The sequence below is a fragment of the Copadichromis virginalis genome, linkage group LG4, assembly GCF_057382275.1.
Source record: "Copadichromis virginalis isolate Kocher_CV1m ecotype Utaka linkage group LG4, C_Virginalis_male_GT1.1, whole genome shotgun sequence".
NCBI lineage: Eukaryota > Metazoa > Chordata > Actinopteri > Cichliformes > Cichlidae > Copadichromis > Copadichromis virginalis.
Window position 1 is genome coordinate 2,499,098 of NC_140621.1, and position 25,549 is coordinate 2,524,646.

The 25,549-nt window shown below is 45.5% G+C and overlaps 1 protein-coding gene and 1 pseudogene across 1 annotated transcript; both read left to right on the forward strand.

Moving 5' to 3' along the window:
- Positions 1-3,068: 3,068 nt before the first annotated feature.
- On the forward strand, positions 3,069-5,196 carry LOC146710551 (uncharacterized; annotated as a pseudogene).
- Positions 5,197-21,532: 16,336 nt separating this feature from the next.
- On the forward strand, positions 21,533-25,549 carry LOC146710552 (uncharacterized). The gene is made up of 5 exons (XM_085455355.1): positions 21,533-21,596; positions 22,032-22,237; positions 22,688-22,853; positions 23,823-24,116; positions 25,167-25,549. The coding sequence occupies exons 2-5, from the start codon at positions 22,034-22,036 to the stop codon at positions 25,547-25,549; spliced, it is 1,047 nt and encodes a 348-aa protein (XP_085311481.1). The 5' UTR covers positions 21,533-21,596; positions 22,032-22,033.

The following is a 25,549-nucleotide window of genomic DNA, read 5'->3' on the forward strand; positions in this document are numbered from 1 at the left end:
TGACAGCTGACATGACCTAACAGGAATAATGTGTCTGTGCTGAATGAGAAGTAACACACAATGAAGTCTTGATGCATCTCAATCATCCAGGAAAGTGAGTCTGTTGCTTCTGTTCATCTGGACGCAGCGTTTTGTGGGAGAAACGTGTCGTCATCATCAGGTGACGTCTTCAGTCTCAGCTGCAGGTTTCAGTCTTACAAACAGGACATTTGCATAAAGACTGAAAGCAGCTGCAGGAACGATGGGCTGGGAGCTCCGTTCCTTCATCTTAATTATGCAGATTCTCAGGACCATTGATCAACAACCACTGATCCATGTCCATGAGTCCCATTCACAGAGATGTGGGAATGGCTGCAGTCACAGCATGTAAGATGGAAAGAAATGAGAAGTATTTAGCTGAAGTGGATTTGATTTATGTTACTTCTTTTTTAACTTGTAGTTCTACATTGGAAGTTTATTGTGATATTGAAATATAAAAATAAATTTATATTCTATTATTTTCTCAAAATAAGCGTCACACTCGTGGAAGCCGGTGTAGCCGCCGAAACGCCTGCATTTATGGAGACTTTCAGCCGGTAGAATCAAACTCTGTTGGTTCGTTTGCACGATAATGTTAATCACACACACGCACGCACACACACACACACACAACAATTCTCACACTGGGGTTTTTGCAAATGATATCAGTGACCACAACCAAGACCACAAATAGCTTTTAAAGGAGATTTGAAGCTTTTCTGGCAGCAAGCTTCATGATTTATGGGACTATAACTGGAACAGAATCTACCTGATCACCAATGGTGACACTCCAGATCAAACCCTGATAACTCATAACCTACATGGTAATTTCAAGTGTGGGGGATGCATTAATTGTCAATACACCAAAAATGTCAAATCATTCAAAGACCCTATAGGTGACAAAGCCATTGCCACAAAGGGCTTTATCACATGCAGAACTAAAAATGTAATCTACATGATACAGTGCCCATGCAATAAGATATATATAGGAGAAACATCCCGCCCTCTTAAAGATTGAATTAATGAACACAGAAGTTCGATCAAGAGGAATGATTCAACCAGCCCTGTTGCAAGACACTTCAACGATAAACATCCAAATTCACCATTATTTTTCCGGCATTGAAGCCATTAAACTAAACCAAAGAGGTGGCAACATAAATTTTATCCGGAAAAAAAGAGAAGCATCTTGGATATTCCGTTTTAAGAGTCTGCACCCCAGAGGTATGAATGAGCATTTTTCGATCAATGAGGTTTTATGAACTACACCTTTTTTAAAAAGAATTATTTTAATTTTTTTATCCTAATTTTATCAGTTAAATTACTCTCACATGAGTAATGTTTATTCAAGTAATCTTGTTAGTTCAGCCAAAGAAGGAGTAGCGTGCTAGACATCTCATCTTAAGTCTACATTTTAAGTCTAATCTTTAGAGACTTTACAATTTAGAGACATAAATAAGGTTCTTTTAACAAATGTGTTCCCATGTGATGATGTAATCTTGTTTTCTAATTCTAACGTGCTTTTACCATTAAAGACTGCCCCCCTGTTTTTGTTTTGTTTGTTTAAAATCTGTGTGTATATTTATAGCATCCTTCTTATGCATTTCATGCATGTGTTATTTTCAGACATATGGGGGTTATGTCCCCCCCTCCTCATCATTAATGATCTAGCCCAGTATTTACTTGGGCGGGACTTAACCAATTAACCAATACCTACCTATTATATGTCAGCTGACCTATCTATGAAGTTTTGACTGGTTAATTTGAATTTTTTTCTGTTTCCTGTCTTGTATTTAAGCAATTCTTTACAATGTTTTACTATGACCGTGATGAAGGCCACAAGCCGAAACGCGGTGGTCAATTATTAAAGTTGTTCTTCTTCCCTCAAGTGTTGCTGGAGTTCCTGCTTTTTTTATATACAAGTTATATGCCAGACAAAGGAGGAGGTGATCAGTGCAATATAAGGTGCAATGTGATGGGTGGTGGTGCACGGTGAGTGTCCAGGGTGCGAGGGGTCCTTGAGGATGACATTGCCAGTATATAAATGTCTCTGAGGGAGGTTAGTGTCGGGCCCAGGGCCGCTCTGCTGCCCTCACCACCCGCTGCAGTTTCCTCTTGTCCTCCACAGCAGCTGAACCACAGTGTGCAGCAGAAGGAGCTCCATGGTAGAAGTTCATTAGCAGTTTGTGATTAGCATTCTTGGACATACGTAGATCTTGTGGAGATACAGAAATTATTTTTACTGCAATAATATAACCTGCATTATTAACATTGCCTTAATAATATTACTTACAGGATTGATATTGTATCAAAGATGTTTGCCATCATATTAACCTTTTTCATTACAGGTGTAGCTATGATCATTTTATACACATTGCATATTTGTGCTCATTCAGAGTTGATGTTCAGTCTATTAAAGGTCTCAAGCTTTGTGAAGCGCTATGTCTTCACAATCCATTGTGTGGGTGACCTGGAACATAGAAGGCCGCGTACACGCTTGCAAACACATATAATCTAGAAACTTGCCAGGCCAAAGGTCTGGAATTCATTTAGCTTCTAACTGCATGTTAGTCTACTTGGTAACAGATGACAGGAGAGCAGTTAAGAAAGGGATCAGTCTTCAGGGACCATGTAGGCTTGAAATGTATTACCATGTATGGCAGGTGTTATCAAAAACTGAACTTTTGTATCTCTTTTTACACATTTAAGATGTACCATTGACTGTAATCGATGTATTTTAATCTGTAATTGATGCACGAGGGGGCGTAAAACCCTGATGCTATGAAATCATCATCTTGTGTATTCTTAGGGGGAGGCGTTTTGCTGATGTGATGCTGTATACTTCTTCTCCTGCGTGTGTTTTAATAAACTCATTGTCTGATTGCACTCTCCTGAGCCTCTGCTGGTGTGTTCTGTTGCTCAACATTTTTCGAACTCGAAACAATCTCAAATTAAAAACCAATGATTGATGCAAAACTCATTTGTTACTTTGGGTTTGCTAGTTTCAGTTTATTTAATATGAACTTTTAGTTATGTCATTTCTTCTTCAAGTAATGATTCAAGACAAAGAGAAGGTAATAAGGCAAAGACGTGGTATTGGCCACTAGTGAAGTGTGTGACTGTCAGGCTGCCAAACAAACCTCTTCTCCAGCACGTCACACTTGTGGAGCTTCCTGGAAACTGTGACTGTAACAAGAGCAGAGATCAGATGTGGAAAGGGCTCATTCAAGTTTAATTCAAATGTATCTGCACCTTTAACTTTATCTGCACCAAGTCTGATCTGTTTGATCATTCACATGATCTGAAAGCAACTTAAAATTCAAATATAGATCTTGGGGAAGAAACACTGACTCCACATTCACAGGAGACTGAAGACACAAAAATAAAAGAAATGAATCAGCCAGTTGACCAGTGTGCTTATTTTAGGAACTGTTTAATATTAGATTTTTCATAAACTCTGAGACATTGTAAGTACATTTGTAAATACACCCTCTAGTGTAAAATTTGTGTTGATGAAGATGAAACAAGGGTTGACATTTCAGCAAACAATGATCCCAAACACAGCCAGCTGGTTTCAGAGAGAGAAACTAAAGCTGATAGAACGGCCATTGACCTGAATCCTCACAGTTTATAGAAGGGGCCCTGTTGATGTGGAGAAACGTCTGAGCACATGTAATGTGCAAGTTAAGAGCATTTGAGCATCTCATGGTGGTTACCTCAGATACTATCTGTCACTTTGTGTAGAGCCACGCCCACAGCGCACAGAATACATGTGTTCGACTAATTTGTCCACCAGGAGGCATCTTGATGCTGTCATCATACACAAAGGCTTTTGTACAAAGTGTTAAACAAACTGCAGCAAGTGTGTTCAAGACTTTTTCCCTGTCTTATTTCTCTTTATTACACATAATCTATGGAAACGTGTGGTTTGATTACTTTGCATGTGTGGATTTGATGGGTTGTTGCCACATCTGGTGAGATTTTCATGTCAACAGAACCTTCTGAAATATATTTCTTTAGAAAATTGGTGACATTCGTCCAATACCCGCTCTAGAAGAAGCCCTACAGTACAGAGATTCTAAAGACTGCAAGGTGGCATCAGCAGGTATTGAGGTAAGGACAGGAAGAAAGTGGAAGGCTGAGAAGGCAGTTGAGGTGGCGGAGTCACACCTAAGGCAGAAAACACTGGTGAGGGTCTTAGCAACAGGGGGAGCAGGCTTGGGGTACTTCCCAAAGGCCCAGGTCAGCAGGGCACAGGGAAAGGAGAGACACCAGCTACTCCAGGAAGAGGTCCGAGCAGGTGTGGAGGAGGGGCGAGTAAGTCGAGCTGTAGGCCTTAAGCGGCAGGGAGCATGGACAAGGTGGGAGAGCACCTTGCAGCGCAAGGTCACCTGGGCAAACATCATGCAGGCAGACTTCCACCGGATCCGATTCCTAGTGCAGGCAGTATACGATACTCTGCCAAGCCCAGCAAACCTCCATCTGTGGGGGAAGAGCGAGACACCTGTCTGTCCCCTGTGCTCTGGAAGAGGGACCCTAGAACACCTCCTTAGCAGCTGCCCAAGGGCCCTGGCCGATGGTCGGTATCGTTGGCGGCACGACCAGGTGCTCAGAGTAGTTGCTGAAAAGATTGCCTCAGCAATCAGCACCAGCAAGCATCATCATGCTCCGAGGAAGGCAATGTCTTTCATTAAGGCTGGAGAGAAACCCCAGGTGCGCCCGAATTTAACTACCGGCCTCTTCAACACAGCCTCTGATTGGCAGCTACAGGCTGACCTGGGTAAACAGCTACAGTTCCCTCAGAACATTGCAAAAACATCCCTCCGTTCAGACATGATAATTATTTCTGAGGCCTCAAAACAGCTGATCATGCTGGAACTCACAGTGTCCTGGGAAGAGCAGATCGAGGAGGCCAATGAAAGGAAACGAGGAAAGTACTAGGAACTAGTGCAGGAGTGCAGGGGAAGGGGCTGGAAGACTTTCTATGAGCCCATAGAAGTGGGTTGTAGGGGCTTTGCAGGACGATCACTATGCAAAGTCCTAGGCTGGCTGGGCATGGCTGGGGCAGCCAAGAAGAGGGCCATCCAGGCTGTGAGTGAAGTGGCAGAGAAAGCCACAAGGTGGCTGTGGATCAAGAGGGCTGATCCGTGGGTAGCTACTGGTACGCAAGTCGGGGCCTGATCACCCCCAGCTGGGTCGCCTGGGCGAGGGTGTATGATGTTGTGAGACCCGAAACACCTGATGACCCCAGGATACATCACTGAAGATGCGTACCAGTGCATCCCGGAGATGTGTCTTTATAGTCTTTTATAGTTATAGGAAAGCTTGGCTGAGGTTGGAATCTGCCACACATGGAGTTGAAATGACAAAAGATGAGACTGAGAAAAAAATATGAGAAAACCGAAGCAAAAATCCTCCTTATATATGACTTTAATTATCCATAAAATCATCAACTACAACTATTGAACAGCGTATAAGTTAAAGTAAAAGCTTTAAAACCAAGTTAGTACAAACATCACTAATGTCACATAACTTTGTCTTGGGCAGTTAAAGGTGAGTCTGTCACGGTTCTTTGTGACCCAGCATTTTAACTTGTATTTTATATTGTGCTTCTAAGTCCTTGGTTGTGCTGTTTTGTGGGGAAACAGGAGATGTATCACTCCTCCTGTTTCCCCACAGCGTTTACACTTCAACCTGCTGTTGGTGGCTTTTTTGCTGTGACATGTAAAAGTCACAGTGGTATAGTGTCTCTTTAAGACAACCCAAGTTGAGGGTTAATGTTGTCATCGGTATGCGCCACTGCCCTCTCTGTGAATGTGTGGACATGTGCTTGCACGCTAGTGCATGAGGAGGGACGGATTTTATGTTTTACCTCTCCAGACACCTTTCTTTTGCAACGTTATGGGTTGTACGAACACTGTGCTATGTTTGTAAACACTATGTTTGTTAAGCTGCAGCCGTTCAACCGGGCTTATATGGTTGCCGAAGAGAAGGTCGATCGTGGCTCAAGAGTTGGCAGTTCGTCTTGTAATCGGAAGGTTGCCGGTTCGAGCCCCGGCTCGGACAGTCTCGGTCGTTGTGTCCTTGGGCAAGACACTTCACCTGCTGGTGTTGGCCAGAGGGGCCGATGGCGCGATATGGCAGCCTCGCTTCTGTCAGTCTGCCCCAGGGCAGCTGTGGCTACAACTGTAGCTGCCTCCACCAGTGTGTGAATGTGAGAGTGAATGAATAGTGGTATTGTAAAAGCGCTTTGAGCGTCTCGAAAAGCGCTATATAAATGCAATCCATTATCAGGTGCATTAAAGGACACACTGTGGAATTCCCAGTGTGAGTGTGTATTCTCTCTGTACCAAAGACGCCTCGTCCCAGTGGCCCCCAGGATTACAGGCCCGTGGCACTGACCTCCCACATCATGAAGACCCTGGAAAGGCTCATCCTGGACCAGCTGCGACCCATAGTAAGACCACATCTGGATCCCCTTCAGTTCGCTTATCAGCCTCGTCTCGGAACAGAGGACGCCATCATCTACCTGCTCAATCGTGTCTACACCCATCTGGACCAGCCGGCGAGCACTGTGAGGGTCATGTTTTTTGACTTTTCCAGTGCTTTCAACACCATCAGGCCGACCCTCCTGGGTGATAAGTTGTCAGCGATGCAGGTGGATGCTTCTCTGGTGTCCTGGATTGTTGATTACCTGACAGGAAGACCACAATATGTACGTCTCCCACAGTGTGTGTCTGACAAGGTGATTAGCAACACAGGGGCACCACAGGGGACTGTCCTCTCCCCCTTCCTCTTCACCCTCTACACCACAGACTTCAGCCACTGCACAGAGACCTCCATCTTCAGAAGTTTTCTGATGACTCTGCGGTGGTTGGATGCATCAGCAGGGATGATGAGACAGAGTACCGGGCTGTGGTCGACTCCTTTGTCACGTGGTGTGAGCAGAATCATCTGCAGCTCAACGTGGCAAAGACCAAGGAACTGATCGTGGACTTCAGGAAGACCAGGAAACACTTGACCCCTGTTTCAATCCAGGGGGTCAGTGTTGACATTGTGGAGGACTATAAATACCTTGGAGTACACATTGACAATAAACTGGACTGGGCTAAAAACACCACAGCACTTTACAGGAAGGGCCAGAGTAGTCTCTATTTTTTGAGGCGACTGAGGTCCTTCAACAGCTGCCAGAAAATGCTGAGGATTTTCTACGAGTCTGTTGTGGCCAGTGCGATCCTCTATGCTGTTGCATGCTGGGGGAGCAGGCTGAGGGTCGCAGATGCCAACAGACATAAACTGATCCGTAAGGCCAGCAATGTTGTGGGGATGGAGCTGGACTCCCTCAAGGTGGTGTCGGAGAGGCGGATGCTGTCCAAGATAAAGACAATGTTGGATAACACCTCCCACCCACTCCATGACACGCTGGTCAGTCACAGGAGCTCGTTCAGTGAGAGACTGAGATTACCCATGATGCACCACTGAACGACACAGGAAATCTTTCCTGCCTGTGGCCATCTCCTTGTACAACGCATCCACTTAACACACTGTTTGCTGCTACAACTACACATGTTTCTTTTCCAACTATTTATTTATAAGTGACTTATGTATGTATGTGTCACGGCTGCACAGCAGTCGTGTGGTGAATTGAGAAAAGGATCCAAGATGCAGGCACTGACTGGGGTGCGAGTGAAAATTTATTTGCAGAGGTGATAAAGTGACAAAACAGGAAGAGCAGAGCGGGGAGTAAACAAACCTAAACTGGGAAAACTAAAGAACAAAACTTAAACCAGACACTCATGGGAGGAGGAGCGAAATGCACAAAGAGAGATGGCAGAGAGACGCAGAATGAATACCAGGTAACAGAATAATGCAGACTGACATGGAGTTAAACAGACGACGCGACAGAGAGCACATGAAAACACAGGGCTTAAATACATGGGGAGTAATCAGGGAATGGGCCACAGGAGGGAGACACAGCTGGGAGCAATAAGGCTAACGAGACAGGGGAGAGGTAAAACTGAACACACTGACATGAGACATGAACTTTCAGAATAAAACAGGAAACTAACAGACACAGAGAACCAGACCGGACACTGAACTTGACAGGCAGACTCATGAGCAGACACAATAACACCATGGACAGACAGAGGGAACACAGAGAAGTGGAAGCAGGCAGGCAAAGAACAGAAACCTAACAAATGGCAAAATCACAACAGAATACACACTCTGAATGAACAAAAGCACAAGGAACACAAAACACTGAGTCCTCAGACTCAGGACCATGACAGTACCCCCCCCCCTCAAGGGCTGGCACCAGACAGCCCAACAGAAACACAAAAACGGACCAAAGCCAAAAAAAACCCCCACGAACCAAAAAACAGAAAACGACCCGACCAGGGCGGGCGGTGGGGGTCCAGGACGGAGGGACATAGTCCGAAAAGGCCCAGACGGACAAGGTCAGGGGGCCGACCCGGAGGCCAAAACAGTTCAGTTCCAGGGGCCGACCGCGTGAAAGGCAGCAGCAGTGGGGCAGGTCCGGAGGCCGGCCACGCAGTAGGCAGTGGTGTGGAAACAGTTCTGGGGGCCGACCGTGCAGACGGCAACAGCGGCGTGGAAACAGCTCTGGGGGCCGACTGTGCGGACGGCAACAGCGGTGTGGAAACAAGTCCGGAGGCCGGCCACGTGGAAGGTAGTGGCGGCGTTCAGGAGGGCGTCCACAGTGGCGGAGATGCCCAACAAGCGGCCTGGCAGATGACCGACGATGTGGAGGTGGTAGTAGGGGACCTGAAGGCTGCGTGGCCCCTGCAGCCCCAGGCGAAGCGGAGGCTGGACCAGACGAGGCGGAGGCTGGACCAGACGAAGCTGATGAGGCTGATGAGGAGGCTGGAGCCGGACCAGGCGATGCTGATGAGGAGGCTGGAGCCGGACCAGGCGATGCTGATGAGGAGGCTGGAGCCGGACCAGGCGATGCTGATGAGGAGGCTGGAGCCAGACCAGGCGAGGATGAAGCGGAGGCTGGAGCCGGACCAGGCGAAGCAGCTGATGAGGATGAAGCAGTGGCTGGACCAGACGAAGCAGCTGATGAGGATGAAGCAGTGGCTGGACCAGACGAAGCAGCTGATGAGGATGAAGCAGTGGCTGGACCAGACGAAGCAGCTGATGAGGATGATGCAGAGGCTGGACCAGACGAAGCAGCTGATGAGGATGATGCAGAGGCTGGACCAGACGAAGCAGCTGATGAGGATGATGCGGATGCTGGACCAGACGAAGCAGCTGCTGATGAGGATGCGGATGCTGGACCAGACGAAGCAGCTGATGAGGATGCGGATGCTGGACCAGACGAAGCAGCTGATGCTGAAGCGGATGCTGGACCAGGCGATGCTGGACCAGGCGATGCTGGACCAGATGCTGGACCAGGCGATGCTGGACCAGATGCTGGACCAGATGCTGGACCAGGCGATGCTGGACCAGATGCTGGACCAGATGCTGGACCAGATGCTGGACCAGGCGATGCTGATGATGAAGCGGAAGCTGGACCAGGCGATGCTGATGATGAAGCGGAAGCTGGACCAGGCGATGCTGATGAGGAAGCGGAAGCTGGACCAGGCGAGGGTGATGAGACTGCAGCTGGTGATGAGACTGCAGCTGAGGGCTGGACGGGCTCCTCAGGCCCCCCAGCTGACGAGGCAGAAGGCTGGACGGGCTCCTCGGGCCCCCCAGCTGACGAGGCAGATGGCTGGACGGGCTCCTCGGGCCCCCCAGCTGACGAGGCAGATGGCTGGACGGGCTCCTCGGGCCCCCCAGCAAAAACAGTCTCAGAACCAGTGGGCACTAAAGCCCCAGGCACACACAGGACAGAACCAGCAGGTGCGGAGACCTCTGGCAGAGACAGAAAAGAACCAGCAGGCACACGGGCCTCTGGCAGGGACGCAACAGAACCAGCAGGCGCACGGGCCTCTGGCAAACACATGGCAGACTGCAGCTGCACAGAGCATTGGGTCTGCTCAGGCAGCGACGGCCGGGTGTGGTCCTCAGCTGGCTTCTTAACCGCCAGGGGTCCTGAGTCTGCTGGGGGCTGAGACCCAGCCTCTGGGGAGGCCCTGGGGCGAGTAACAGTCTCTAAATTAGCCAGTTTCTGAGAAACTAGAGTGGTTTTAATGCATTTGTCTCTCCGCTCAAAATGGGTGCTAGGAACGAGATTCAAAATGGGTGGCACAGACACAGCCTCCAGTATGGAGGGAACGGGTGATCGGGCTAATGGCATAGATGCAGGCTGGGCTAATGAACTGGCTAAAGGCTGATGTACTGGTTGAAGTGAGACTGGAGTTGGTGGTGGAGTGGATGAAACACAGTCAGCTACTGTTATGGATGTTTTGAAAATGCCAACTTGTGAGAGGTCAGTTACCACGAAGGTAGGTAAACGCCGTGTACTGTCTTTACCCTCCCCATGAACGGCCCCAGAAAACACAGTCCCAGAAGCACCAGCGTCCTTAACACTCACCACAGCTGGTCGCACAGGAGTCCCTGAATCCGGCTGTGGGGTGAAGCGTCGGTGGCGCGAATGTTTCCTCCCCACCGCTGACGGCTCCGACAGGCAGGGAAAAACCTCTGGGGGGGTCGGGCCGTGAAACCTCCGGTGGGTGAATCTGAGACGGATGCTTTGTGGCGGTCGTAGTCCATTGTTGCTGGGCACAATTGGCTACTTCCCGAGCTTGCACCGCTTCCTGGGCTTTATGCAGCTCAGCGATTAAGTCTGTAAATCCCCGGACCTGGTGGAGATAGGGATTTCCGGCCAGGATTGCCTCAACGGCATTTATCCCCACAACTTTCGCTCGTGCATTGGAGGTGTGGGTTACCCAGTCCACCAGGCGTAGGGCACGTGTGAGGTCGCTCTCCCCGGCCAAGACCGCTGGATCCATCTTGTGGTCGCGTCGTACTGTCACGGCTGCACAGCAGTCGTGTGGTGAATTGAGAAAAGGATCCAAGATGCAGGCACTGACTGGGGTGCGAGTGAAAATTTATTTGCAGAGGTGATAAAGTGACAAAACAGGAAGAGCAGAGCGGGGAGTAAACAAACCTAAACTGGGAAAACTAAAGAACAAAACTTAAACCAGACACTCACGGGAGGAGGAGCGAAATGCACAAAGAGAGATGGCAGAGAGACGCAGAATGAATACCAGGTAACAGAATAATGCAGACTGACATGGAGTTAAACAGACAACGCAACAGAGAGCACAGGAAAACACAGGGCTTAAATACATAGGGAGTAATCAGGGAATGGGCCACAGGAGGGAGACACAGCTGGGAGCAATAAGGCTAACGAGACAGGGGAGAGGTAAAACTGAACACACTGACATGAGACATGAACTTTCAGAATAAAACAGGAAACTAACAGACACAGAGAACCAGACCGGACACTGAACTTGACAGGCAGACTCATGAGCAGACACAATAACACCATGGACAGACAGAGGGAACACAGAGAAGTGGAAGCAGGCAGGCAAAGAACAGAAACCTAACAAATGGCAAAATCACAACAGAATACACACTCTGAATGAACAAAAGCACAAGGAACACAAAACACTGAGTCCTCAGACTCAGGACCATGACAGTATGTATGTATATATATGTATATATTGTACTATTCTTAGTTAGTGTATTGTCTGTCTTGTCTTAATGTTGGTTTAAAATGGAGCACTGTAACAAAAAATAATTTCCCCCAGGGATCAATAAAGTATTCTGATTCTGATTCTGATTCTGACTATCCTGCTAAGTGTTTTTGCCGCCTCCTCTCAACCACTAAACACAACCCGACATTACAGACACTTAGTAGTAGAACTGACACACAAAACAAAACAACAACTACACTAACTATATACTCTGCAACACACCCAGTGAGCTTGATTTGAAGTGGGTTTAATAAACACATTGCAATGTGGAGAGAGCATCCCAGTGAAACACCAGGACCATCTCTGTGGCCACCGCCCTTACATCTTATATACAGACACACAGACAAAGAACATCCACAAACTTTCACATGCTCACACACATGTAAAGTGGAAACAAATAAATCTCCTTTCTGACAGTTTCAGCACATTTCTTCTTCTCTTAGCTGCTCCTATCTGTATGTTTCAGCCTGTATTTTTGTAAGAACTATAACAGTGTGGACAGCAGGACCCTATGATTGTCTGTTATTAACAGTATTGAGTCTGAACTCTGTGGGGAAAAACGTAAGTTGGAAGAACATTGTTATTCAATATTTAACCCCAGTGCGTGCATTATGATAGAAATGGACAATGAACAGGACGCTGGACGCTCCTTAGAGGCACAGGCTGACACTCGATGATGTCTCAGACAAATCTGTGCTATGGAAACAAAGATCGGCATCATTCACTTTCAAATCAGCACATTTTTGGAACATTTCCTCCGATTTCAATGTCTGAAAAAGGACTAAAAGTGGGTGGAGGGACCATTTTAAAAACATATATAAAAGTATTTAAAGCAGAAAATTCACATTGTTATGAATATAAACATTTTCTACCGTATAATTTTCCTACCATGTTGGAGCAGGAGGGTGGGTGACCCACCATCCTGTATTTGGACCTACTACATCAGAGCATCTGCGTTAAAATAGTGATGTCGCTCTATAATGAGTGACTTTGAGTTTAGTGAAAGAAATGTTCATTCTAATTGTAATTATGAACTATGTGCAGATATTCTTGATGCCATTACAACTGCTGAGCAGTACAGGCAATGTTTAAATCGCCACGCCTCACTGGAAGTGTTTTATTTGTGTTTTCTTTTAAGTGCTTCACATGTTAACTGTGTTGTGTTTCATACATGACTTCTGCTCTTTTGTTTCTTAGAGTTCTCGTTTCTACACTGTGAAGCCTGCATCAGCATTAAAGGATTTCTTCAGCCTGCTCGAGCTGCAGGTTCTTGCTTGGCAATAATAATCTTATGGTCGCCCGCTCGCTGTGTGTGCAGTTTCTTTCTCACAGCTCATCACTGGAGTGAATACTCACTCACTACTTAAGTGCATGGACGGCTGTTTATGTGTATCATAGCTTTCAGTTATAAACCACAGACTTTATAATGAAGCAGCTTCTCTGGTTGAATCCTGTCATCCTCCTGAGATATCAGATTTCTCCAGAGAGCCGCTGTCTTACAGCCTCCGACTACCTACGTGGTCTCCGTTAGGGGGGGCAGAAGAGGCCCCAGCCCTCCATGCACCAACAATCTGCAACAGCTGATCCCGGGAAAAACAGACGTTCCCAGCATAGAGACAGAATCTGTCCACTGTGATCTTAGTGTGTGCAGTACTGCAGATTGTGGGATAGATGTGATACCAAGTAAATGTATGGCCAGTATTGCTGATACTATAAAAACAGCTTATGCAGGGGAGAGCAGTGTATCTGTAACGGAGCGGAAAGGCTGATTTATTTCCAAGATGTTTTGTGTTTTTAAAAGGAAGGAGACCTTCCTAAAAACGGGCAGAGCAGTGGAGCCGCCAAGGGAAACACACAATAAAAACTGTAAGATTAAAAATATAATTTATTATATTTAAATAGTTAAAAATGTAAGATAACTTAAAACAACCTTGGCCAAGGGATAACACAATAAAAATCAATAAAACACAACATTAAAAGTCCAGTGGAATCCACCACAGCATAAAGGTCCCAGGGAGTTAAGAAATCCAGCGAAGTAAAAGGGAAACCCAGCGGAGTCCTCTCCTTCCTTTCCGCATTCGCGTCTTGATATGCTAGAGAAAGGGAGGAGCGGCAGTCACTATTCTTCCGGCAGTTTTTATTCAATAAAAGGGGATAAGTCAAAGACTTACCCCGGGTGGGCAGAGCTCTCAACTCCGCCCGCCGCTTCTTAAAAACTGCAAAGCCACACAGCCGTCCCGTGCCTTCCGCTGGTGCTGTCTCCGCTCTCCCCGCTGGTACTGTCACTCTCTGCACTGGTGCCCTCTGCGCTGGTGCCCTGTGCGCTGGTGCTGTCCGTTCTCCCCTAACGCCCAGCTCCACCAGCCCCTTCGGCTTGCAGGCGCCGCCGCCGCCTGGCACCACTTACTCCTGGCCGTCATTCTAGCCTCTCGGTCGAACTGCTTCCTTTGGTCTGCCAGGCCCTCTTATTGGCCTCTCTGGGATCTCTCGCAGGTGTGAACAGTTTATTATCAGGTAGGGGCGGAGTCTTTCCAGGACAGGTGTTCAATTTAAATAAGATAAAAACATGCAATAAAGCTCATACAAACAAACCCAATATACAATATTAAAATATTAAAACAGATAAAACATTGCAAAACATGCACAATAAAAACTCTAAATAACTTGTCCCGTTTCACCCCGTGACATATCATAACTTATGACATGAATCATAAGTTTGCAACTTCTGCAGACGTTTTTAATGAATCACTGTGATTCTGCAACACTGAGTTAATAAAAACACACCTGTGAGCTTTTCATTTTAAACTTTTTGTAGACCTGAAAGGTCCGTGTGCCTGTCTGCAGAGCACAGTGTATGAAATGTGCCTGAGACCGGAAAATATTGCCTTAACTGTTCACCAAAGCCTGCTGTATGTGACAGTGAAAGAATGATATCGATGCTTCAAATAGATTTAGACTTACAAACCGTTGTTTGAGGGCAAGTCAAGGCAGTTCAACTCTACTCAGTTATGGTGCATTATAAGCCATATATCTTTAATAATTTATATTTTAATTATGAACTATCAACACTTGAAGATTCCCCCATCTCCTCTGAACAGAACGGTCTAAGAATGACCGCTCCAGCCCCTACGGTTAGGAAATTATGGCCAGTCGTTTGACAGGAATCCATAAAACCAGGAAGATTCAAATTGAATATTCAGAGTGGTTGACTGACATCCTGTGTGTCTCTGTGCATTTGTGTTTCCATATGTGCTCATATTTCTAATTGTGTGTATCTGCTGGCTGTTCTTTCGTGCGTTTTTAACATTTCTGCCAGTTTTTCACAGTTGAACAACAAGTAGTTTTGAGTGAACGTCACCTTATTCAGCTTTTTTCAGCTGCTCATTTTCCAATATTTCTGCTTAAGTTGTTACTTTTCTGCTGAATTGTCGTGTTTCTGCTCTGTTTTAGTTATTATGTTTGTCTTAAGTCACAATATTTTTCAATATTCAAAATGAGCAGATCCAGTTTCACTGGCATAGATACACACAGGCCACACGCTTAATAAGATAAGATAAGATAAGATAAGATAAGATAAGATAAGATAAGATAAGATAGAACTTTATTAATCCCTCGGGTGGGTTCCTCTGGGAAATTCGACTTCCAAAAAAAAGCACAGCAACGACCGAAGTTACAGTTACAGAACTGTTATATATATATATACACACACACACACACACACACACACACACACACACACACACACACACACACACACACACACACACACATATATAAATACAGAGACAAATATAAATAAAATATACAAAGGGGATAAATAGAATAAATAGGAATAAAAATAAAAATACAAGTGAATTGCACATTTCAAGTATTGAGTCTATTGCACTGTTGACTATTTACAAAAGTATTGCACAAGGTATTGTACAGTGAGGTGAAGAGGCACTACAGCTTAGTTGTTCCCCCCTCCTTTGTCCTCCTGTTTCCCCTCCCTCTCCCCTCCAGAGAGGAGTTAAACAGTCTGATGGCGTGTGGGACAAAGGAGTTTTTAAGTCTGTTAGTTCTTGTCTTGGGGAGAAGCAACCTGTCACTGAACAGACTCTTCTGATTGTTTATGGCCGTGTGCAGAGGATGCCCAGCATTGTCCATAATGTCCATCAGTTTCTTTAATGTCCTTTTCTCTGCCACTGTCACCAGAGTGTCCAGCTTCATGCCGACCACAGAGCTAGCCCTCCTGATCAGTTTCTCCAGCCTGCATGAGTCCTTCTTTGCTGTGCTGCTCCCCCAGCACACCACAGCATAGAAAAGTACTCCAGCAACCACTGACTGGTAAAACATCCTCAGGAGCTTCCTGCAGATGTTAAAAGACCTCAGCCTCCTGAGGAAGTACAGTCGGCTTTGGGCTTTTTTATACAGGTGCTCTGTGTTGCATGACCAGTCCAGTTTATTGTCCACCCACAGCCCGAGGTACTTGTACTTGTTGACCACCTCCACCTCCTCCCCCTCTATCTGAACCGGCAGTGGACCTTCTCTGGACCTCCCGAAGTCCACAACCAGTTCCTTAGTCTTTGAGGTGTTGAGTTGCAGGTGGTTTGTGTGACTCCATGCGACAAAGTTCCTCACCAGACTTCTGTACTCCTCTTCCTGATCATCCCAGATACACCCCATGATGGCCGTGTCATCTGCAAACTTCTGAATATGGCATAATTCAGAGTTGTAGCAGAAGTCAGAGGTGTACAGGGTGAAGAGAAGAGGGGACAGCACAGTTCCCTGTGGTGCTCCTGTGCTGCTGACCACAGTGTCAGACGTGATGTCCTTCAGCCTGACGTACTGTGGTCTGTCGGTGAGGTAGTCGGAGATCCAAGCCACCAGGCAGGGGTCCACCTCCATCCTGTTCAGTTTTTCCTGAAGCATACAGGGCCGGATGGTATTAAAGGCACTGGAAAAGTCAAGAAACAGTATCCCTCATCCAGGTGTGAGTGGGCTCTGTGTAGGAGGTACAGGATGGCATCCTCCACTCCGACACCCGCCTTGTATGCAAACTGTAGTGGGTCCTGGGCATGTTGTACCTGTGGTCGGAGGAGGTTGAGGAAGAGCCGCTCTAGAGTCTTCATAAGATGTGACGTCAGTGCCACCGGTCGGAAGTCATTCAGCTCATTGGGCCGGTTCCTTTTAGGGACCGGGACGATGCAGGACGTCTTCCATAGGGCGGGCACTCTCCCCAGTCGCAGACTGAGGTTGAAGACTCGTTGTAGCGGCTCCCCAAGTTCAGCAGCACACGCCTTAAGCATCCTAGGACACACCTTGTCTGGGCCTGCTGCCTTTCTGGGGCGAAGCTTCCTCAGTTGCCTCCTGACCTGATCCACTGTGACACTGGGAGATGTTTGGGAGGAGGGGAGGGGGGGAGATGTCTTGCTGCTGAGAGAGGGATTGGAGGAGGGGGGTGTCATGGTGTCAGGAAGGGGGGGAAGCGAGGGAGGCAGGAGAGTGGGGGGAGGACTCTGTAGTGAAGGTGAGGGTGAGGGTGGGGGGGTTGTGGGCTGGTCAAACCTGTTGAAGAAGTTGTTGAGTTCGTTTGCCTTCTCCACAGTCCCCCCCACTGTGCTTTTCTTGGTGTTGTGGCCTGTGATGGTTTTCACACCATTCCAGACCTCCCTCATATTGTTCCTCTCCAACTTCTGCTCCACCTTCCTCCTGTAGGTGTCCTTTGCTTCCCTCAGGCAGCGTTTCACCTCCCGCTGTGCTGCCTTCATCTCCTCCTTCACTTTGCTCCTGAAAGCCTTCTTCTTCATGTTGAGGACAGCTTTGACTTCCTGTGTTACCCACGGTTTGTTATTAGGATAACACCGTACCGTCTTAGCAGGGGCGACTGTGTCCACACAAAAGTTGAGGTAGTCTGTAAGACAGTGTGTCGCCCCCTCTATGTCCTCACCATGTGGGCTCAGGAGCACATCCCAGTCTGTGGTGTCATAGCAGTCTCTCAGAGCATCCTCCTTTTCTGGGGTCCATCTCCGGATGGAGCACGTTGTGACCGGCTGCCTTTGGACGAGGGGTGTGTATTGTGGCTGTAGGTAAACCAGGTTGTGGTCTGACTTCCCTAGTGGGGGGAGGGGGGTGGCTCTGTATGCACCTCTCACATTAGCATACAGTAGGTCAATTGTCCTGTTGCTCCTTGTGGGACAATAATAGTCCCTGTTCACTCTATGCTGTGTGTGCGTGTCCTAAATTAAAGGTAAGAACACACACTCTGACACACGGATGCAAATATAAGTCATCTTTATTTATATAGCACATTTAAAAGACATCAAGTGTCGGCCAAAGTGCTGAACAGAGGGATGATATGGTGAAAAGAATTAAAATAGATAAGATGAAAACATCATAGAAACAGTGAGACATCCGTATATGTTTGTAAAAAAATATGTGTACATGCAAATATGCACATATACAAAAATGTACACATTCACACACAAGCACACATATGTGAACTTAAACTACACATACACGTGTCTACACATGCAAACATCATCCAATGAGATAAAAGAGCAGAATAGCTGAAACACAATAACAGAGGTGTCAGAGAGATCCTTGGAAAATAGGAGGGGCTTCAGATTGGATTTGAAGACTTCCAAGGATGAAGAGGATTTCATGAAAGGGGGACGACAGCAATGGAGAAAGCTGTCACCTCTAGATTTGAACTGGGAGCGTGGAACTAATGACAGCATCTGACTGGAGGAGCGCAGAGTTCGAGTGGGGCGGTGTGGGCTGAGAAGACCTGAAATGTAACCTGGAGCCATAATAATAAACGCACACGCAGCTGCAGAAACCCAGCATTACTGGGTTTCTGCAGCTCCTGGTTTCCTGTTTAATACATTCACACAAGCAATCAAACGCTATGAATCCTTCCACAATGTTTGCAGTCACTTTGTAAAAGTTGTACAAAGGCAGTCACGGATCAGCTCATGATCTGGATTCATTGTGGCTGCTACACAGATACTTCTGGGTCACTTCTCTCAGTTAGGAACCTTCCTCACCAAACTGACTGTTGGACCACACCCCTGGTTTCATGAGAAATTGTTTCAGCCATGATTTCTCTTCCTGTATTTCAGAGTAAAGACTGAAGTGATAAATGGAAGCATGTTTAAAAACACAATGTGAGAGAGACGTTGAGGTCCTTAGAAGTTACCCTGGGTTTTTCTGTCACCCTGCTAGATGTTACACACCTTGTTATTGGACTGGTTTCTACTGCTGGACTACTCCTGCGGAGAGTAACAATACTCTTACTAATTAGCTCCCTTTCACACCTTTGGGGATATTTATTTCTGTGTTTGCAGCGCTGTGAGCCAGAACAGCGAGAGAAAAATCTGCAGCAGCGACGAGCTGAATGCTTACGTGAATCGCAGCAGCTGCTCATGTGCTACGCTGAATTAGAGGATATCTTTGCTCTGGATTTCTATTTCTACTTTTTCATTTCTATATGATTCTTCTTGCATCTAAACAAAGATGATTCAATTTGCTAAATGTTGATGGCTCTTCGTGCTCAGGTGTAAATGAGACGTAATATTTGCTCTTGGTTTGGTTCTCCTGTACAGAACCTTGCAGTACAACAGAAACCTAAAAACATTATTTGTAGTTGTTATTCTTAGTTGTTCTGCTGCCTAAATACCACAGGGTCTGATTATGAAGTTATTGAGCTGCACATACGTTACGACCTGCTTAAGTTCGAGGTCACAGCGTCTGTAGAGCAGCTGGAACATAATGAAGTCTACAAGGTTAAAGTTTTCTCTTCAGTTATTGTTCTTTCTGCTGCTTGGTTTGATGGATCTGAGAGCTTTTGTTTTTATTATTGTTATTATAATTATCATGAATATTTTACTCTCTAGAAGCTTTAAAATAGTGTTTGTGTTTGAAAAAATTGATTTAAGAATTGAACAGAAACATCTGTCCTTCTGAAAATCGCCCAAAGGCACGGAGACAAAGTCAAAGGATGCAACCTGTAACTTTCTCTTCCTTCATGTCAGGACCATCATCCATGATTTATATAAAATGCATATAGCAACAGTAGCACTTTAGTTTGGACTTTATGATTTCTGTAACTGGAAAATATTATTTTGTTTAAAGACAGAAGTGACCGCATAGTTGCAACATCAAAGGGAAATATTAATTAATTAGCATCAAGTATATTTGTTGCTTAAGCGTTTGCACTATAACTTAAGTAGGATTATAACTTTTAAGGAAGGAAAGATTTCAGATATTTAGTTCACTGTTTCAGTTATTTTATATGAAATTAAAACATTTACGTTGGTCAAATATGATGCTCTAAATCCAATAAAAGTTTGAAAATAAATGATGTATTTTTAAATGCTGCAACAAATGTTCACAAAAAGTAACTATAATTAAAACCAGTTAAACAAAATCAAATGTTTGAATCATGCTTAACCAAATGCCAGGCTGGAGAGCTGAACCTAAAGTATACGTAGAAAGATTTCAACATGTGAGCAGTTTTTAATGTTTTTATCACATATAAATGTCACAGCAGTGGGTCCTGGCCCAATGCTTTGTGTTTTTGCTTTTCTTTGACTCTTGTTTTTCTTGCTTTTTGTTCTTCTTATTTATCAGGCTCTCAGTAATCTTAGTTCTCCCTCCCTCAGTGTTCATTTCAGCCTGTGTTTAGTTTCTGTTCCCGTGTCCCACGTTTCATCGTTTCATGTCGAGTCAGCCCTGTCTCTCTGTTTCCTGTGTCTCCCCAGTCAGCCCCGCCTCCCTCGGGCACTCATGTGTGATACAGAGTAATAAACCTGACTACATTTGCTACACTCTCTTTATTACCTGTTACTTTAAAATTCATACACTAATTATGTCTGCCCATCTCTCTAATGTGAAGGTCAAAGGTCAACATCCCAGTGACATAAGAATAATCCCAAAGGGGCAAAGGCAGCGGTTAATTTAGCATAATTAGCATTAAGGGTACAGCAAGGATATACTTTTACCAACCCGTTCTCACTCCCGACGCGTAAAATAATGACGATTTGTCACGTCCCTTAACTTCTCATGCTGACGCCTAAGGTACCCTTCCACCTTTTTATGTGACGCTGTGGGTTGTCAATTCATTCCAATATGAACGCGCTCGCGGCGATCAGAGACGCTTCGAGCAGAGGCTCCAGCCATCCATTTACTCCAATAATAACCCCGTCACGGCGAAACATGACGCCGTGAAGCACAATCTAACTGGAGACCCGGGGACCCTCTCCGCGAACGGGTTTTTCTCCCTAATTTAATGCTTTCTTTTAATGACATCGTTAACATTTCTCAACAAAAACACGTGAAAGTATCACTGATAATTCAACAATAAAATGGCTTCATGTTGTGGCCATCACACAGTGTTTTCCAAACTGATTCACGATCTGAAAGTGCTCAGATTTAACGTACATAATCCTTTGTTAGGTTTATTATTTTCATTTCACACGTAAAACACATTTATAGATTCATTCACCACTCCTGTTAGTTTTGGATGCGCTCGGCTCCAGCCAATCAGACCAATTTACGCAGACGCACTAATCCCGTAACTGCACACTACCCATAATCCTCGACCGCCGTCGCTATGGGAATGAAGATAACAACAGCTTGGTGCTACCCGTTATTCCTTTATTTACTCTAAAATAATAACCAGCGATAATACGAAATTAAACTGGCCCAGTGTTTAATTATGTAATTAAAAATTGCAAATTTTAGTATTTTATTTTTTACAAATTGCAATATTTATCTACAGCGCGCCTTTAGCGACACGTCAACAGATCTTAAGCAAGGCGATTGGATGGTTTTTACTGCAATGCATCTTGGGAGTCGCAGTAAATGTATCTTTCAACTCACGGTCCTGCAGCGAAGTTTTCGACTGGACACGAGGCAGATCCTAGCTAAGTAAGTTGTGATAAACTGTGGGTAATTTGCATGTTCACTGAAATATTAATTTCAGTGATATTAAACTGATATTAAACTTGAAATGTTTTCACAGAGCAGTCTGTGTACCAAGAGAACTACTTCTGCAAAAGTTTATTTAATTTTTTTTGTGATGTATTCTCATGTGTAAGACACTTGCTTGGCCACCCAGCTAATGTTAGTACTGCTCTATTTTAGCAATGTATCTTTTCTGTAATCAATTCAGGTTTTTTTTTAACCCTATTCACGTAATTAACTCAATATTAACGACTTTAATCTCGTAATTGATTTTTTTTCTAAATATGGTGTAATACTGCCTCGTAACATAAGTTATTTCTTTGGTCATAAATTATTTTTGTAATCGTTTCACCAAAACAGACCTGAAATAATCCCTACATGTTCCATTTTCATTTGCAGAAATGACAAAGCCAAAAACCAAACCATGCCCTTCCTGTCAGGCCCCAAACACCTGCAACAGGAAGACATGCAGTGGATGCCTGGGCAGCCTGAACCTAAAGGAGGGATTGAAAAAGAAACAAGAACAGTTTAAAAACAGTAACTGGGCTGCCTCTGTTAAAAAAAACAGAAATGCGAGCAGGGTGGTTAATTCAGCCCAGTTGTCAGTAAGTTTAAAAGTTCTGATCTAATAAGTGGTTGGTCTGCTAGACAATTCTTTATTAATCACAGTTGTCAATGTTTTCTTGTATATCATGAAGTAAGAAACTAACAAGACATGTATATACACATAAAATATTAATTTATAAAAGAGCATAAATAAAAAAGTTATTCACATCAGAATAACATCATCACACTAAAGACATCCAACTAGAAAAAACTTGTTAAAAACTATTTTTATTTAAGCTACTTCTGATTTTTAATTTAATCGGCTATTAACTGAGAGACAAAACATTTCAAGATGGATTTTATCATACATTTACAGGTTTGGTCACCATAAATACTTTTTAACTATCGACAACAATAAAACAACAAAGATGTGAAACTTAAAGGTTTGTTATACATCCGTTTGCTTACATGAAAGACTGGCTGCATGTTTTTCTTTGTTGTTCTTGCAGGTTTCAAAGCTACACGCCCTGGGCTACCAACCAATTCTGTTTCTTGGACAGTTTGACCGTAAGGGCCGTATAGTAGGGGACGTGATCACTCAGATCGAACCAGCGGAAGGTGCTGCACGTGACATCCTCATGAAGATGAGGAAGCTTTATGAACACCTTCTGAGAAGTAAGATGTGCTTTGTCCATTATCTGTAACCAGGTGTCCTTATCAGGTAGCCTATCCTAGCTGTCTTTGGGTGATACTCATGGTACACCCTAGATAAGTAGGCAGATCATCACGGGGTACATAGAGACAAACAAGATGGTGAGGATGAGGATAGTTAACAGTCACCAGCTATTCTATTCTACTTACTCTATTCTGTTCTGTTCTATTCTATTATTCAGCCAAGTTTCAGACCAGTAACCTTCTTGCTGTGAGGTGACAGCTGCCCTACATGTCCTGTTGCTAACATGAAAATAGTGTTATATCTGCCTTATTACCTCCCCATGTGTCGGTCACATCACCAAAGCTAGCCATACTGAACCTCTGGTGTTACCCACCTGAACAATTTTGTATGTGTGTGTGTGTATAGTATGGTCTTTCACACTCATGTATATACAAATGTAATTTTAAAAATCTTCACAAAAACCAGACCTGATAATTCTCTTCGAGACTTTCTAGTATAACAAATGTTATAATGTTACCAATATGAACACCAAGATTCTTAAATAACTTATATACTTCTTAAGAGGTCACCTGATTACCTCCCTGAGGTAGTTAGCATCACCATTGTACAAAACTCCTAAGTCACAGTACTAGCTTGAAGTGTCAAATGTTATTCACTACAAAGTCAGGAAAGTAGTGTCATCAGAGGAAAAAGTCATTATCTATCTGGATTTATAGTCACACTCATTAATTTTTTAATGTACAATGTAGAAAAGCACTACAGATGTCACACTACCCCCGAGGGCACTTGTACTGAATGATTTGGGTCAGTGAGTGTGTGAGATGACTTATTTGATGCCAATATTTACCAGTTGTATCTTTAGTAAAACTTAACTGAAAACATGCAAATCACTACTTATTATGTGTTTATGTGTACTGTACATTTTTTCAACCCATTTTAATGAATGTTTAATATTTAAAATTTTTCAGAATTACAAGCTTCACCTCCTGCTAAACGTTCTACACCAGCAGCTGGACCATCCTCTGCTGACAGTGTCGATGCTGGACCAGTCCCAGACCCAGAGGCTCTAAACCAGGAATTTATTCTTCATTTAGAGCCTGAACCAACATCTTCCCTCTGTCAGCCTCCTGCATCCTCCTCTTCATCTCTGCTTCCTCCTGCATCCTCCTCTCCAGCTCTGCTTCCTCCTGTATCCTCCTCTCCATCTCTGCTTCCTCCTGCATCCTCCTCTCCATCTCTGCTTCCTCCTGCATCCTCCTCTCCATCTCTGCTTCCTCCTGCATCCTCCTCTCCATCTCTGCTTCTTCCTGCATATTCCTCTCTGTCTCTGCTTCCTCCTGCATCCTCCTCTCCATCTCTGCTTCCTCCTGCATCCTCCTCTCCATCTCTGCTTCTTCCTGCATATTCCTCTCTGTCTCTGCTTCCTCCTGCATCCTCCTCTCTGTCTCTGCTTCCTCCTGCATCCTCCTCTCCATCTCTGCTTCCTCCTGCATCCTCCTCTCCATCTCTGCTTCCTCCTGCATCCTCCTCTCCATCTCTGCTTCCTCCTGCATCCTCCTCTCTGTCTCTGCTTCCTCCTGCATCCTCCTCTCCATCTCTGCTTCCTCCGGCATCCTCCTCTCTGTCTCTGCTTCCTCCTGCATCCTCCTCTCCATCTCTGCTTCCTCCTGCATCCTCCTCTCCATCTCTGCTTCCTCCTGCATCCTCCTCTCTGTCTCTGCTTCCTCCTGCATCCTCCTCTCCATCTCTGCTTCCTCCTGCATCCTCCTCTCCATCTCTGCTTCCTCCTGCATCCTCCTCTCCATCTCTGCTTCCTCCGGCATCCTCCTCTCTGTCTCTGCTTCCTCCTGCATCCTCCTCTCCATCTCTGCTTCCTCCTGCATCCTCCTCTCCATCTCTGCTTCCTCCTGCATCCTCCTCTCCATCTCTGCTTCCTCCTGCATCCTCCTCTTCATCTCTGCTTCCTCCTGCATCCTCCTCTTCATCTCTGCTTCCTCCTGCATCCTCCTCTCCATCTCTGCTTCCTCCTGCATCCTCCTCTCCATCTCTGCTTCCTCCTGCATCCTCCTCTTCATCTCTGCTTCCTCCTGCATATTCCTCTCCATCTCTGCTTCCTCCTGCATCCTCCTCTTCATCTCTGCTTCCTCCTGCATCCTCCTCTCCATCTCTGCTTCCTCCTGCATCCTCCTCTCCATCTCTGCTTCCTCCTGCATCCTCCTCTTCATCTCTGCTTCCTCCTGCATATTCCTCTCTGTCTCTGCTTCCTCCTGCATCCTCCTCTCCATCTCTGCTTCCTCCTGCATCCTCCTCTTCATCTCTGCTTCCTCCTGCATCCTCCTCTCCATCTCTGCTTCCTCCTGCATCCTCCTCTTCATCTCTGCTTCCTCCTGCATCCTCCTCTCCATCTCTGCTTCCTCCTGCATCCTCCTCTTCATCTCTGCTTCCTCCTGCATCCTCCTCTCCATCTCTGCTTCCTCCTGCATCCTCCTCTCCATCTCTGCTTCCTCCTGCATCCTCCTCTTCATCTCTGCTTCCTCCTGCATCCTCCTCTCCATCTCTGCTTCCTCCTGCATCCTCCTCTCCATCTCTGCTTCCTCCTGCATCCTCCTCTCCATCTCCACATCCTGCATCTCCCTCAATTTCTACGGTGTACACCTCGGATGTCCCAAACAAAAAAAGGACAAGGAAAGGTTAG